Below are 16,145 nucleotides of genomic sequence, written 5' to 3' on the forward strand. Positions count from 1 at the left end.
TATGTATATACACATGTATTTGTGTATGTGTTTAAGTACAGCAATTGCTTTGAAGAACAGCTGATTCAGGTCATTGTAACATCTTACCAGCCACCTTGAGACCTGAGCTCTGCCTTGCAGGAGGAAGAACTGTACCAACTGCAGCAAAATCTGACCACAGTGTTTTTCCAGGCCACAAGCTTGGCAAAGCTTTCGAACAAGACAGTTAAAACATGCGCAATTCTGAGTTTTTAATGCTTTGACTTCTCCTTGTGATCAGACTTGCCTCTCCCACACAATCAAATGACTTACTTAAAACTGATCAGAAAAAGTACCATTTTGCCATGTTGCCATGGATATGTTATCTTGCAAGCTACTGTTTTGACAGACCAGTGAGAAATCATGAGCAGGCTTCTGAGTAGGATTTGCCCATCAGGCACATTTTTGGCCAGCATCTCAGCTCATCTTGTATGCCTGGTTTTATTTTGGTTTAATAACAAACAGTTAAATAAAAGAATAGAATTGTGTGGCAGAAGGTGCTGAACTGACATTTCTGAAATCTATGACCTTCTGTTTCTCTGGAGAACAAGCATAAAACCAGAGGCTCTGTTCTCTCAATTTCTTTTTCTCTGACACTACCCTGCCCATACTCATTCAGGCAGAATGCATTTGTGTGTTACCTTTGTAACAGAAATGATGATGCTAATCTCCCAGAGGCCTCCCTCAAATGGTGTGTGATAGTTATCACAAGAGTTATGCCATGTTTTTGTATGGCATGACCTGACTTGAGATCCTGCATGTCTATGTTGTGTTAGGAGCAGGGGATGTGAGGGTCTCTTCATTCACTGAGTCCAAAGATACAATTTATTATAATCTTTTTCGTGAGATGGCTGAGTTCCCATTGCAAAGATTAGGGATGGGCATCAAAAGTATTGTTTTAGTCTCTGGCTGTTCTGTGAGTAGTGTAAGAAAATTATTAAAGCAGGGGAGGTTGTATTAATTCTTTCAGACACCCATTGAAAATCATATACTCTTAGGTTGTCAGTCTCAACCCGGGCTTTAAAGAATCGAAGGAACCTCTAACTCTATTGTGAATGCACCATTTAGATATCTTTTTCCAAGCCCCCACACATTTATGTGCTCGAATCTGTCAGAACTGACCTCGGGGGTTACGCTTCCTGTTCTTTGTCTGTTCTTGTCCCCTCCAGAGCGGACACATGCCAGCAGTTCGGGTATGGGATGTGGCCGAGCGAACTCAGGTGGCTGAGCTCCAGGAGCACAAGTATGGCGTGGCCTGTGTGGCCTTCTCCCCCAGCTCCAAGTACATTGTTTCAGTGGGGTACCAGCATGACATGATTGTCAATGTGTGGTCGTGGAAGGTAAGTTCTCCAGGAGGTTGGGTGGACCACGAGGTACTGCTAAATTAAAGAGTGCGGTCTGACTATAAACTATTTCAGTTCCATCTTGTGTTCTGCTTTTTTTTAAATTCCATTGTTGTTTGGTTTTGGACATTCTCAGACACAGACAAGTTTGGACATGAGAGCATGCTATGGTCCCTTAGGGAAGGTCTAAGTCACTTCAGTGAAAGAATATTGTTTATACTTGGAGACGTGTGACATCTTGCTGTCCAGCCAGAAAAGCCTGGACTTCTTGTCAAAGCCTTGTGCTTTTTTAGAGGCTTATTAAAAACTAATTTATGAGATTGAGGAAGGAAGCCCTCATCAACCAGAGATTTCTTTTGTGGTGTGGTGGATGCTCTTGGTTTGTTTTTGTTTTGTTGTGTCAGGGTTTGTGCTACTCTGAATCCCATCCTTGTTTGAGAAAGGTAACATAGAGAAATCACAGTGGATGAAAGCTGATGTAGGTCACTCTGCCTGCCTCTTTGTTGGGGCAGCACTCTGTGGAAACAAAGCCCGTGTCTTATCATCTAGAAAACATTTAGGTGTGTGTTGTTTGTATATAAGAAAAGAAACATTTATTGCCAGTAGGCTTGAAGTCTTCTGTATTAATAAATGCTCACTTATGCAGCCTCTGCTACCTTTTCAGGTGCTGTAACCCTCTCTAAAAGAGATGCAATTAAAGGAACTTCAATGCATTTTTTAAATCTCACATGATCACGGCATGGTTTGTGTTGGAAGGGACCTTAAAGACCATCTAGTTCCAATCCCCTGCCATGGGCAGGGACACCTTCCACTAGCCCAGGTTGTTCAAAGCTCCGTCCAACCTGGCCTTGAACACTGCCAGGGAGGGGGCAGCCACAGCTTCTCTGGGCAACCTGTGCCAGTGTCTCACCACCCTCACAGGGAAGAATTTCTTCCTTATATCTAATCTAAATCTACCCTCTTTCAGTTTAAAACTGTTACCCCTCATCCTATTCCTACACTCCCTGATCAAGAGTCCCTCCCCAGCTTTCCTGTAGCCCCCTTTAAATACTGGAAGGCTGCTGTAAGGTCTCCCTGGAGCCTTCGTTTCTCTTGCAGCTTATAAGTCTGTGCTCATTTAGTATGTTACTCTTTTCATCACATTTCCTGTGCTGTAATTTAAAATCTCACTGTTAGTTCTCTCCTGCATGAGCTGAAGTTTGACCTTGCTATTTTTTGGTATAGCTGAACTGTGTAGTGATAAAACAGAAGTGTGGATGTCAGTGTTGAAAATTGAGTGCTCAGCCTTTTGGTTCTTTCTAGTTCTACAGATAATAGTAGTGACTTGGAGATGGTCATAATGCATGGCGTGTGTGGGACAGTACAGGTAGCTTTGTTTTCCCTTGCTTATGCAGGTTTTCCTGTTCACTGTGATCCTGTTTATAATTCCGTGCATGAGAGCTTGTGAGGTCAGGACTATCTTGCTCTTCTGTGCTGAAGAACATGCACTTTAATCATATGCTCCAGTCTGTGACTATTGGGAGGTCCAGCTAGCCTTTATTTTGCGGGCTGGATCTCAGAACTAGAGAAACTTTACCGGACCAAAGTCAAAGAAGAGTAAGAGACCAAGATGTGAAAACAGATCTCCTGAAGCACTTCCCCGCACTTTTAGCCACAACCCTTCTTCTATCCACTGTGCTGCTGCTTCAATTTCTCTGTTTTTCCTGGCTGGGAAACTTACTCTGTCATTTGATTGTGATGGAAAAGAAAACTCCTGTTGGGATCTGTAGGGTCCTCTTGCTTCCCTTAAGAAAGGCCACAGAAATGATCCAGATGTTGAGGTCTGCAAGGGCTTCTTTCTCTGTGTGCTGTCTTGAAAGAAGTTCTGTTAATGGCTATCCCCCTTGCTTTTCCCCCAGTCTGGATGGGGTGTTGTCCATGGTGATGGTGCAGCAGCCTAGACTCCTCTGTTGCTGGTTTCTTCAGTTCTATCAGCACGCAGTCCGATGGGGCCCTTGGAGTGATGTGGTTTGTGTGCTGAGGGCATGTGCTGCATGGTTGAAAACCCACCACAGGCAGAGGGGAATAAAAAAATTCTCACTTCTACCAACCCATGGGGAAAGACGGGGGAGGAAAACTGAGTGCTGGTATTGTGGACAGGGAGCTCCTGCCATCTGACCATTCTGCTTGGACAGTGTCTGTTCCCGTTTTCTGTCCCTGTCGTGTTCTTTCTCCTTCCCCAAACTCTTTGATTTTTTGAGGTGCACATTTGAGGTGTAGCAGATTTTGCTTTATCCCTTCCAATACAGGCATGGTCTTTTTGTGTTTTGAGTCTCTCAATAAAGCATCATGTCTTTGAAGAGAAGAGAGAATTTATGGAGGAACCAGTACTGTTTTCCCTGTGGAAAATACCTGTTCCCCATCTTGAGTGCCTTGCCCTCATTGATGCCTGGAGGCTGGGAGAGCTCCTCCTTGTGCTGGCCTACATATGCTTTTGCTGTTTAGAAAGGGAAATGGGTTTGCTCTGAGCTCCTGGTGATTGTGAAACCAACATTTTTGTCATGGCTCAGACAGCACGTTTCTGCAGGCACTTTGTTCTCAATCCCAGTCAATGTGGAAGTGGAATTGAATGTAGATGTGAATTCTACTATCTGCCAAATCAGTGCTCCCAGCTAATGTTGGGGAGGCTGTATTCAGGAGTGAATGGGGAATAGTTTGGCCCTCGTCACTTCCCTGCTGCAGTGCTTGTACTGGATATGTGCCTGTAATTGAAATGAGTTTCCTTTGCTTCTGAGCAAAGAAATTAAGCTATCTAAACAATTATGTTTCCAGAAAAACATCGTAGTGGCAGCCAACAAAGTCTCAAGTAAAGTGACAGCTGTGTCATTCTCGGAGGACTGCAGTTACTTTGTCACTGCTGGAAATCGGCACATCAAGTTCTGGTACCTGGATGACAGCAAAACCTCCAAGGTGAGAGTAGGTGCATCAAGGCCAGGCTGTGAACAGGCATTTCCATCTTACGGCAGGGTGGATTTTGCCCCAGTGAGCTGTGGGAGGTGGGAACTCTTTGATTTTGCTGGGATTCAGGGATAGCCCTTCACCCCTGGCTCTCAAGTCACAGTCTCCCCGTGGGCTGGTAGCACCAAAAGGTGCCAAAAGCTTGTCTTAGCCTGTGCTGAGGTAGGGGCATGGCTCCTGGAATTGTATAGCTGCATGCTTGTTCTTTAGTAGTCACATATACTGAAGGAGGAAAAAAAAGTAGAAAAGAGCTGCAATCGTTGAACTCCTTGGAGCACAGAGGTGGGGAGAGCTGTTTGATGTTGATATGAGCATCTCAGAAGGTTGTGAGTGTTATTTTGAAGTGTCAACTAAAGTGTTTAAACTTTTAGCTGTTCTATTCTTCTCTGGGGGACAGAATCCACATATAATTTTTCTGCATGCTCATGAACAGATGGTCCTACTTTATGCTGGGACGTGCTTTGGCATTTGGTATAAATCACAGATTGGCCATGGAAGGGTTGTTCTTCCAGTGATCAATCTGCTGTCTCTGGGTCATATGTTTGAATGTGCAGTTTTGGTGGCACTAATAGTGTTGTTTTCCACTGATGTGCTATTACTGATGGTCCCAATACACTGTGCAACCAGTGGGTCTGCAGCAAGTAAAATGTGTCACTACCTCTCCTTGTAGGCTGTTTGCAGCTCTCTTTCTTTGAGGCACTTCAGCACTCAAGGCTTGGTGTTCTAAAAAACGCTTGTCTGCCTGGAGTGCCTCGCTCTATTTCTAACAAACTGTTTTTTATTGATAGGTCAATGCCACAGTCCCCTTGCTAGGTCGCTCAGGATTGCTTGGAGAACTGAGGAACAACTTCTTTGCAGATGTGGCTTGTGGAAGGGGCAAAAAAGCTGACAGCACCTTCTGTATCACATCCTCAGGACTGCTCTGTGAATTCAATGAAAAGAGGCTGCTAGACAAGTGGGTTGAGCTGAGGGTGAGTTTTACATCATCCTGTCCTGCAGTATTTGTGCCTGCTGAAGCAGAGCAGGAACAACAGATAATAAGGGCACTTGGAGCGCAAGCTGACCACCAGCAGTGAAAGTCATTTGGGCCACTGCCACTTTGTGATTTACCCCAGAAGGCCAAGCAAAAATAGTGTTGCTTCTTGGCAAAGGGATTTTATTAAACATTGAGGCTCTTTCATTCTCAAGTCTCAGCGTTACAGCTCCTGCTCTTCTGGCAAAGCAGTGTCCTTCGGTAGCTTTGGCAACCCCTGTGTTGTCCCTCCTGGCTTGGCCTGGACAAGTAGGAGTTTTAGAAGGATTCTGATTTCTACCCACTCTGCAGTGTCTTACTTGGCTTGTGCATCTCAAATGCAGGTTCCCGAAGTAGAAGTTGGTTTGGCTATTGTAAACCACCAGGTTGGCCCATAGTTAAGAATTTGATTGTGCTTATTTTCCTTCAATTGGATGTAAGGTGCCCACCTGAAAGGATCCAGTGTATTAAAATCAAGGGAAAAAACTTTCCACGCTTTCACTCAAGTGAAATGCCTCTTCTTTTCTTTCCTTTCCTCTCTAAAATCTGCCTTTCACTCTCGCTCAGAATACAGACAGCTTCACAGTAAGTCGGAAAAAAGTTTTGCATTGAACTCATCCCCTTATCACCACGCTCCATTTTGTACCATTTTCTGCCATTTGTACAGATCCCAATGGGAGGGGAAGAAAATCCATTTTTTTTTCTTTTATTATCCCCTTGTGACAGGTAATGTATTGCTGTGCTAGTACAGGGTGAGGTGCTGCTTGCCTGCCAGTGGTGCTGAATGTCACAGAGGAACAAAAAGCAATGTTCAGAGTAAGACTCAGCTGGAGCAAATGTGTAGCTCTGCTGACCTCCGACCACAGTGGGTGGCAGAGGAACTGGGCTTTTTCCTTAACCACTTGGAATCTGCAATGGACCTTGGCTGGGAAGCTCCTCAGAAAGGAAAAATGGATTTTTTTAGGCTTTTCCTTACTCCCAGGGCTTGACTTCACTTCAGCTCTTCTGACCATGACTCCTTTGTCTGTCAATTTGCTATTCTCCCTGTCGTGTGTCTGGTGACCTTTGAAATGAGAGCACGTTGCTTATTTGTCTTCTTGTGTGCTGTGTCCTCCTCAGACCACTGTGGCAAACTGCATCTCTGTGAATCATGACTACATCTTCTGTGGCTGCGCTGATGGCACCGTGCGGATTTTTAACCCTCTGAACCTTCACTTTGTCACTACGCTGCCAAAGCCGCACTTCCTGGGAACAGACATCGCGAGTGTGACTGAGGCCAGGTACTGTGGAGAGGGTGGAAGGGACCAAGGGAGGCTTGTGGGGGTTAGAACTGTTCCCCAGACCTTTGCCATCTGCAGTGTGCTCTTTTTATGGATTAAAATTGGCAGCCTGTTGCAGATCTCCCCGAGTTGTTGCAGCTTTGCCTTGTGTGGCTGGGCTACAGCCCAAAGCTGGTTGCTGGACTATACAGCATATCTTGCTCCTCATCTCCCTGGGATTGCTCAGATCTGGTGGCCTTCTGACATTGGTTGCTATGAGCAAGCAGGCAGAGGGCACAGGATGCTCTGGCACATCTCAGTTGTTCCTGTACCATGGCACATCCTTTGTTTATCACTGGTGCGGGCTGAAGACTCTCCTCTGTAGCAATATAATGATGTTGCTAAGAGTTGCCAGGCTCTTGTGGGGCATTTTTTTCAAAGGTTCCCTTGCAATCTTCTACAGACACAAATCTACTGTTGTCTGTAGTCTTTCTTCTCCCTCGATCTTGTGTATTCTGTTGTCTTATTTTCCTACCTCACTCCAGTATCTTCTGCCTTGGCTGTCTATTTCTCACCTTCTGAGGTGGGTAATGTTATTTCCGTACAGCTCTGTCTGTCAGCTTGCAGAGGCTTATGCTAGAGAAAACCCTTCACGTCTTGCTGTTTGCCAATCCTGGTTGAAGACTTTCCCAATCTTCTTCTGTTGCTCTCTTTCACTTCTGTCACTAGTGGGGAAAGAAATACAAAGGTGTATGAATCCACCAGCCATTATTCCACTGGATATCTGTAGTTCCCATGTCTACAGATATATACTATTTTTTTTTCTTCTTCTTTTTTTCTTTTATCTTAACAGGTTTTCTCTAAACTTTTCTTGGGAACTTGAGGTAAAGATTCAAACAGTGCACTGTATATTCCTCCAGAAGATCAGTGGGAGATAATGATATTCCAGTAAGGGAGCTGGAAAAGGAGTTCTCTCAATTTAAAATGTTACAAGTTTCTGGTAATACTAAAGTCAAGCAATTGTATACATGGACCCTTTAAAAATACTCTCTGCTGCTGTCATGCATCAGTCAGGCAGAAATATTCATGTGATTCTTAAACATGCATTGGTAGTGCTGACTACAGTCTTAACAACAATTTTTTTTTAACAATTACTTCCAAAGAAGCTTGAAAACACAGGCCTCCTTGTATTCCCATGCATGCCAGAGCCTCTCTGTGGGATGCCAGTTGCCCATAATGAGCTGCCCACAGCTGTATCAATGACTTGATTTCTCAATAGGATCGGGGCTGCACTCTTCTAGCCCTCGAAGCTTTGTGCTTGCAGATGTGGGGATCCAATTGTCTGGTGTGCTACGTGCACTTTGGCCCTCATCCCTGCATCTCCATCTGTCCTTTGAAATTACCTGCTCTCAACACCTGGCACTCTGGCTATAGTTACCTTATTTGATATTATTAGCAGTGTTGTGGGATGGCTGTGTTTACCTGAGGTCAAGAGAGGACCTTCTTCATGTGCATGGCAGCAGGACTTAACAGAGGACCCCTGTAGAGGAGATGTAGGGTTCACATGGCGTGATCTTGGTCTAACCTGGAGAAGGAGGTGTTTCCTTGTTCTGCAAAATTCCTCTGTTTTTAAGTTTGCATCAGAAAGCTTGCCTATCTAGAAAGGACTGTACCCATCTGCAGTTGCCCATCTCTTGAGCTGCTGGAAGCAGCACCAAGCTGGCCTGCGTGTGGGGAGGGGGTGGAAGGGAAGCACGTCAGACAAGCAGCACCTGAAATGAATCATTCCTTTGTCCCTTGTGCTGGTGTGCTCCTGTCTTAGTACTCTTCTGCTTGGTCCCACACAAGAGCAGTTACTGCAATCAGTAAACAAAATATAATACCCACCAAAAGATGATCTTCCTCCTCCCCTTTGTTTTGAGATTATTTGACTTGGGTTTTACCACCTGGTTATGCAGGGGTAAATGATGATGATCTCCAGTGATGATCAAGTGTCCTGTTTGGTCCTTCTTCAAGGAAAGTCAGTTGCTTGTCTTTGGTGGGACTCTGGGTTGGATGGCAAGGAGAATGACTTTTGCCATGGGACTTTCAGGCATCTTTTGGGCCTCTGGTTATTCAGGAGACAGGTCTTCCCATCCAGCCACTCTCTCTACCTATATATGCCACAGTGCATTGTTCACCTCGCCAGTGCCCTGTGGAGAACCTGAACTCTCATGCTTCACCTCCTTGCTCTGAGTCCAAGAGAGTGCAAGTTAACCAGGCTGTTGTTCTCTCTTTGTGCAGTCGTCTTTTCTCTGGTATGGCTGATGCGAAGTATCCAGACACGATTGCCTTGACCTTTGACCCCACCAACCAGTGGCTTTCCTGCGTATACAATGACCACAGCCTGTACGTGTGGGATGTCAAAGACCCGAAGAAAGTGGGCAAGGTGTACTCTGCTTTGTACCACTCTTCCTGCGTGTGGAACATTGAGGTATGTTGTCTGCAGACACAAGTGTTGGATTGCGAGTTGCAGCTGAGGAAGTCATCTGAAGAGCTGCCAAATTTGAATGCAAACACTTACTGCAGAGAGAAAGAATTGACTCAGATTTCCTCCTGTGGTTAGTGTGGTTGCTACGGGGCTTGAGTTGGAGCTGGGAACAGTTCTTTGGCTGCACTGCAATGGCTGACCCAGTGTGTTACTGGAAAAAAAAAATTTCACCATTAAAAGGTGAGAGGTGGGAGAAGGAGCAGAACTGGAGAAAGCTGAATGCAAGGGCTCCTTTCACAAAATGCACAAGAGTTTACTGCTGACCTCAAAAGAAATTGTTTGAGGTCTGTGGTGAGCAAGTGCTCCAAAGGAATGAAACAAGTGATAAGATCTCAGCTCTGATGCTTCTTAACCTATTTACCAGGACATCTGGAATTAGCCTCTCAAGTGGCTGTCATCTTCCAGTCTGTCTAGCTGGCTTTCCCTCAGAGGGAAGGAAAGGAGATATGGAAACAATGTAATTGTTAATATGTTGAAATATGTCCGACAGTGGTCAGGAGAGGAGGAAGTGGAAGGAAAGTGAGAAGAACTTGAGGACTCTTTTTGTTGCCATTTAATTGCATCTCACCCTTTCCTTCGGGATTAGAAATCAGTAGAGGTTGAAAGCTGCAAACAACAGTGCAAGGTGGTTGTTGCATGGTTGTTGTGGCGTGGTCTTTGAGGTGCTCTCTTTGAACTCTTAAAAACAAAGAATGCTGGCTTGTTGCATGCTTCTTAAGGAGATGTTCTAGTTTCAGGAAAGCTCAGTGAGCGTTTGTTTGAAGTGAATATGAAACTCTGGTCTGCAAACACGTTTTCATTAGGAGAACTGCCTGGCTCTTGCCTTTACAAAACAGAGAGGACAGCTCTTTTATCTCAATTTGTTTTGAAACTTGCTACCAGTGTCTAGGATGTCAGGTGCCAGGCAGTCTCATTCAGGGATTGATTTTACCTGCCCTTAGATGTATCCGGAGGTGAAGGACAACAATCAGTCATGTCTTCCACCTGGTTCCTTCATCACCTGCTCCTCTGACAACACCATTCGTCTGTGGAACACCGAGAGCTCCAACATTCACGGCACAGCCCTGCACCGCAACATCCTCAGCAATGTAAGATCCTAGGTTTTGATCACCTCCTTACCCTGGGGGTTGTCTTCCTCACACACAGGTATTCCCAAGTTAAGGCCCAAACTTCTTTGGACTGCTGAGTCAACACAAGCTTCTCTGTAAACAGAGCACAAGTCTGGTAAAACATATGAACCTGAAGAAAGGTGAAGGGAGTATCAGGTGGGAAGACAGTTTGTCTGAGATGGTCCTGGGGACTGTTGCTTTTTCCATAAACCACCCAAGAATTCATCAAGCTCAGTCTCTTCCAAAATGGCTCATGCCATATGCTTTAGGAGAGCTGTTTCTCTTTTTCACCATCTTGTAATGTGTAACCACTTTAAGATTTGTTTGGAAAAGGTGCATTAAATGAGGCAGAGCTTTGGGAGAATTGAATGAGAAACAGTTTACACTCACTTCATCTGTAGAAGAGAGAGGATACTTATACAGAACAGTGATTACTTATGGATATTTGCTTCCGTTCTCAGTTGTGTTGGAAGATCCATGGGCACAGCAGCCCTGACCTGCCCGTTCTCAGCAATCTGCTCATGGTGGAAGTAGCTCTTGCTTTTTTCTGTCAGTTCTCAAAAGGCATGGGCTGAGTTGGATGATCCCTAGAAGTCTTTCAGATTCCTCCTACTACATTGTCATTGCTTATCCCAGAGCTTGTCTGTGTGTGTGAGATGCTGTTAGTTTCTAGCTTGAAGGGGAATCTTTTGCAAAGGGTGATCATGAGACACAGCTGTGAAGCTTTCATCCTACAATATGAAGGGGCTGAGTGCTTGCTCCTAGCTAAAGGATCCCACCAATTACAGCAGTACTGCCAATGAAGTGTATATATTGGCCAGGAGCCCAGTTTCTAAGGCAGATGCTTCACTTTAATATTTTGTAACCAGTTACTCTTTCCGGGTGTATTGTATCCCCAGGACTTGATGAAAATCATCTATGTAGATGACAACACTCAGGTACTTCTGGACACTGATTACAACTCAGCAGGAAGTGCAGACAAAGCTGACGCACAAATGATAGATACGAAGGTGGGGATACGCACTGTCTGTGTGAGTCCCAGTGGGGAGCACCTGGCCTCGGGGGACAGGATAGGCACTCTCAGGTAATCTCATAGAACTTCTTGTGCAGCTTGTGGGTGGGGCATGTGTGAGAATCAAACCCAGATCTTGCTAATTTTATTAAACACACTGAAATCAGCCATGTTGTGTCTTAGGATATATGAGTTGCAGTCTCTGAGGGAAATGCTGAAGGTGGAAGCCCATGACTCTGAGATCCTATGTCTGGAGTACTCCAAACCCGACACAGGTAAATGCAAGTGAGCTTCTTGCCTTTTGCATATGAATGTCGTGTTGAGCAAGTCAGAATGTCCAGCCACGGTATGTCAGAACTTTCAGAGGTGAGCTACTCCTGGATTTCAGAGCAGGCGTGTAGCGTTGGGCCACTAGAGTCAGACTTCAAAAAAAGCTGTCTTGTACTTTTCCTTGGAATACTGTAGGTTGAGATTGAAACTCGTTCTGTTACTATAGTATGAAATCCAGGGCTGTTCCTTTGTGTCCATCCATGCAGTTAGCTACAGTATAATGTTTTGCCCCTAAGATGACTTGAGAAGCTGTTTTAAAATAGTGACTGAAAGAGTAAATGACTCTTTAGTAATGATCTTGCACTCTTTTTAACTTTCTGACAGGCTTAAAGCTCTTAGCCTCAGCCAGTCGGGATAGATTGATTCATGTCTTGGATGCTGGAAAAGACTACAGCCTGCAGCAGACCCTGGATGAACATTCTTCTTCCATCACTGCTGTGAAGTTTGCAGGTAGAAAATCATGTTCTCCTTCCAAAGTTGAATTTGAGCACTGCTGTTGTCCCATTGTGGCTGTAAAGTAATTTTAACTGCTTAAACACTGGGTTAGGCCAGGCTGAAGCTGCAGCTGCTTTTTTGTCTTCTGTAGCTGCAGTCCTAACAGACGGTGATATTTGATGATACTTGCCTTCTTTTCCCTTTTATTTTTTTTACTCCTCTCCTTCCTCCCCACTCAGAAAACCTCTCCTGATTGAAGTCCTCAGCATTTCTTTGGAAAGTTGGTTTCTGTAATGATTTACTCCCTTTAACTGATGTCAGATGGCTACACACTGTTCTTAATGAGAACTGTGGAACAGTCATGCTCCAAAAAAATCCCCAAACCCACAAAAAACATTTTGGGATTAATTAGTCACAAGTAAATTTGTCATTGCAAACTAGTGTAAGACTTTGCATTCATGGTAATGGAGCACATTGCATCCCGGGCACTCAGTTACTACTGATGGTCAGACATCAGTGCGGTGTATCGTGCTGTTGTCAGGGAACAAGAGTTGGCTGCTCTGCCAGGGGAGGCCAGTAGCCAAAGGTGACAGGAAGGCAGGCAAAGGTGGCAACGGGAAAGTCCCACAGTACCTGAACGAGGTGGAACAGATCAAGTCCAGTGACAGTAACTAGATCCAGCCAGTAGCCCAGATCACCAGAGAAATCCACAGTGATAAGAAGTCAGCAATTCAAGGTCAGAATCAGCCTGGAGACAGCGAGCAGGGTCAGCCACAGTTCAATGCCTGCCAGGCAAGCCCAGAGCAGCAAGGCAGGTTCAAGTTCAAATCAGGAAGCTGAGTCCATGGGTCAGGGTCAGGATTCAGATCAGTAGGGTATGTGGCCAGGCACAGGTGTGGCTGCAATGCTGCTGCAGTGTAGCTCAGTTGAGGATCAAGGATGAGAACCTAAGCTTGAATGTAGCTCCCAAGTGAAGGGACCTTGATGAAGCTTCATAGCAGAAGCTCCCTGAAGGTGCTATGAGGCTTTTTCAGGGTTTTTCTCAAGGAGCTCCAATGCTGGCAAAATTTTCTCTGACAGGTCTGTCTTATCAGTGAGCTGGCCTTGAATGCAGCCAGCTGAACTCCTAGGGAGGTGAGGGAACCACACTCAAGGTCTGGCAGCAAAGGCCTTTGTGCTACTTTGTGAGCTAAGTGCAGTCGTGCTTGAAATGGATGTAGTTCAAGTGGACTTGTGTGATATTAGATCCATTTTCATTACCTGGAGTTTTATCAGGTGTTGCTTTGCTGACGGAGCAGTTTGGTTACAGAAGGGTGCGAAGGGAAGGAGGGAAGCCTGACCCTGCAGTAGGAAAGGGCAGTAAGAAACATGTGACTGACTGAGGACTGAAAAGTGCCTGTTGCCTGTTTCCAGCTCATACTGAGTGTGAACTTGTCATGTTGCCACAGTGTGCTGTAGCACATAGACAATAAGCACGTGAGTGTACTGTTGAGGGAGAAGACAGCATTACATCCTAATCTGTTGTGTAAAGCCTCTGTATTAAGGCCTCATCCGCTCTGAGCATTATCGAATGCTGTCCCTGAGAGGGGGCTTCTGTTTTGCTGCAACATCCTTAGGTAGGAGTCAGTCTTAGCTAATCAGGACTGGAATAAATGAGCAGTGGTATAAATTGAAACATTTCCTCTACCTCTTATCTGTGTTTATCTTTTGATCTGTTTCTGCCTTTTTGTTCCAGCCAATGATGGGAAAGTGCGAATGATAAGCTGTGGGGCAGACAAGAGCATCTATTTCCGCACTGCACAGAAGGTAACCTTATTACAGTGTTTTGTGCCCTTTTTTTAATAATCTCTCCAGAAAGAAACTACTTTAAAGAATGATATCAGAGTTTCTGTATGAGCTTGTTGCTATTTCAGCCTCAGTGTCTCCCACTGGCTCAATGCAAGAGATTACGTTTGGAGAACTAGTTCTGTGAAGCATGCAGATGCTCCCAGCCTGACCTCTCAGCAAGATGCAAAGTAGAGAACTGTTAGGAGATCTGCTTTTCTTCCGCTGCTAGGGCTGTTGTGAGGAGTGGTGAAAGTATGGGCTGGAGGGAAGAGTTCATTGTGCCTCCAGTCCCAGCTGCTCCCAGCAGACCTGGTTAGTGGAAAGGGCTGGTTTGTGCTGGCTGTGTGAGAAGACTCATCCATATTTAGAATTGCTAATAATGGGTTGACTACTTGATTTTGACACAGTCTTTACCCATATGCTTAGACAGGAGAAGGGGTTCAGTTTACCCGAACACATCACATTGTTCGAAAGACCACTCTGTATGACATGGATGTGGACCCCAGCTGGAAATATGCGGCCATTGGATGCCAGGATCGCAACATCAGGTTTGTTTACTTCTTGTCTTGAAAATATTTTTGCCATCGTAAGTGAGTTGGCCAAGGCAGCCCCATCTTCATCATTGTTCCTCTAGGTTCTTTGATATAGCATTTTCAGACACTCTGTGAGGTTGAACTCTGCCTTTCCCCTTGCTGATAAAAAGCTGTGGATATATGCAAATGCCTGTGGGACTCCTGGCTTCTCACTGGGTTGCTCTGCAGAGCAGAGCCTTTCTACTGGGAGAGCAAGTGTGTCTTCCTTGGCACATCATTGAGCTGTGGGGCAAGAACTTTTGCACTGTGGTAATTTTTGCTTTTAAAGGTTAGTCTAGTGAGAAGCTGTGAGGTCCTGTGCATTATCTGGGACTGTAGGAACCTAAAACTGAGCTAGGCGTGACTGTCTTTGGACAAGTGGAATCTGTTCTCTGCTCCCTTTTTATCCATTTCTCCAATCTGTCTGCTTCTACCTTGAAAGCAAAGGAGACTCTCTGTTGTTGTGTGTCTCCTCCTGTTGTATCTGGGTGAGATGCTGAGTTTTGGTTATAGCTAAATGCCACTACTGAATGTCATTTGGTTTTATATTCTAATGTAAATAAAGGATCTTGCTCTCTTAACCCTTTCCTTTAGTATGAGGGAGCCACAGGTATTTTTATAGCAGGGCGGGCTGACTGGAGCTTATTAAGAGCCTTTCCCGCTCCATAACCTTTAGCCATTACAAGGCATGGCAAGGTTTTCTCCCTCCCATTTGATCTCTCCTTCAGTGCTATGATGCTATACTTGTTTTTGATTATTGGCTTGAAAATCAAGCCTCATTTTTAATTTGGATAATCTGCTTGATATCATTCCATTCAGTCTTGGGCCTGTACGTTACTTTTGAGGTTGTTTCTTGAACGATTGAAATGATTGTTGGTTATAGTTCATAGAGATCCTTCCTCCACTTCCTGTTCCTTGTGAGATACAAGGAATGAGGAGCAGAAAGAGAAAAGGTTCTCGTGACAAGAGCCACAGAGCAGTACCTGGGCAAAATGATTGATGTTGCCTTATGTCGTCCCCCTCAGGGTTTTCAACATAAGCAGTGGGAAGCAGAAGAAGCTTTACAAGGGATCCCAAGGTGAAGATGGCACCCTCATTAAAGTAAGCTGTTTTCTTTCTTTCTTCCCTTTTCTTCCAGCTCAGGGCTAAGAAAATGAAATACAAATCTGAACACAGTAATTTTTTTTTTTTTCCTTGCTGCATACTTTGTCCCTTATCCTGCTGCTGCTTCCTCCTACCTCCACCCTTAAGGGCTGATAAGGTATTTGGGTTCCATCAGGCTAAAACAGGAAAAGAGCCAATGAATGCTGAAGTCGATGTATAGCTTCTCTCTCCGTCCTGTTTTTGAAGTGAGGCAGGGGCCCATTCTGTAAAAGCAAGTAGAACTGTACCGATTTCTGTCAGGAGATGATTTAGTCCATTTACTTTAATCCTTTACTTTCTGCTCCAGAGAGTTCATTCTGGCTTTCTTGACTGTTTTTGTTAGGATTTTTAAGGTGGAGCTGCCTGTTGATCAATGTTTGAGAAATTCATGGTTTCCAGAGGACAAATACAAGTGAAACTCTCTATGAGTTGATGAAATTAAGTAACATCTGCCCTGAAAAGCCCATATTCTTTGGGTCTTGGAGTGCTGGACAAGCCTGGTACTGCTTAGAGAGTGTCTGTTCGTGTTTCCCACGTGCTGAGTGCGTCCAGGCCTTG

General features: G+C 44.9%; 1 protein-coding gene across 4 annotated transcripts in view; it reads left to right on the forward strand.

Moving 5' to 3' along the window:
* MAPKBP1 (mitogen-activated protein kinase binding protein 1) overlaps positions 1-16,145 on the forward strand; it is a 103,957-nt gene that overhangs the window by 56,588 nt on the left and 31,224 nt on the right. For 3 of the 4 annotated variants that reach the window (XM_074867842.1, XM_074867844.1, XM_074867845.1), the window contains exons 6-18: positions 1,188-1,358; positions 4,173-4,310; positions 5,147-5,329; positions 5,938-5,955; positions 6,490-6,650; positions 8,913-9,102; positions 10,101-10,247; positions 11,168-11,352; positions 11,464-11,555; positions 11,935-12,060; positions 13,781-13,851; positions 14,299-14,420; positions 15,470-15,545. In XM_074867842.1, coding sequence (XP_074723943.1) covers positions 1,188-1,358; positions 4,173-4,310; positions 5,147-5,329; positions 5,938-5,955; positions 6,490-6,650; positions 8,913-9,102; positions 10,101-10,247; positions 11,168-11,352; positions 11,464-11,555; positions 11,935-12,060; positions 13,781-13,851; positions 14,299-14,420; positions 15,470-15,545 — 1,680 coding nt within the window. The remainder of the gene's footprint in view (positions 1-1,187; positions 1,359-4,172; positions 4,311-5,146; positions 5,330-5,937; positions 5,956-6,489; positions 6,651-8,912; positions 9,103-10,100; positions 10,248-11,167; positions 11,353-11,463; positions 11,556-11,934; positions 12,061-13,780; positions 13,852-14,298; positions 14,421-15,469; positions 15,546-16,145) is intronic. The other variant, XM_074867843.1, reaches the window with a different exon arrangement.

The sequence above is a fragment of the Strix uralensis genome, chromosome 4 (genome assembly GCF_047716275.1).
Source record: "Strix uralensis isolate ZFMK-TIS-50842 chromosome 4, bStrUra1, whole genome shotgun sequence".
NCBI classification, from domain to species: domain Eukaryota; kingdom Metazoa; phylum Chordata; class Aves; order Strigiformes; family Strigidae; genus Strix; species Strix uralensis.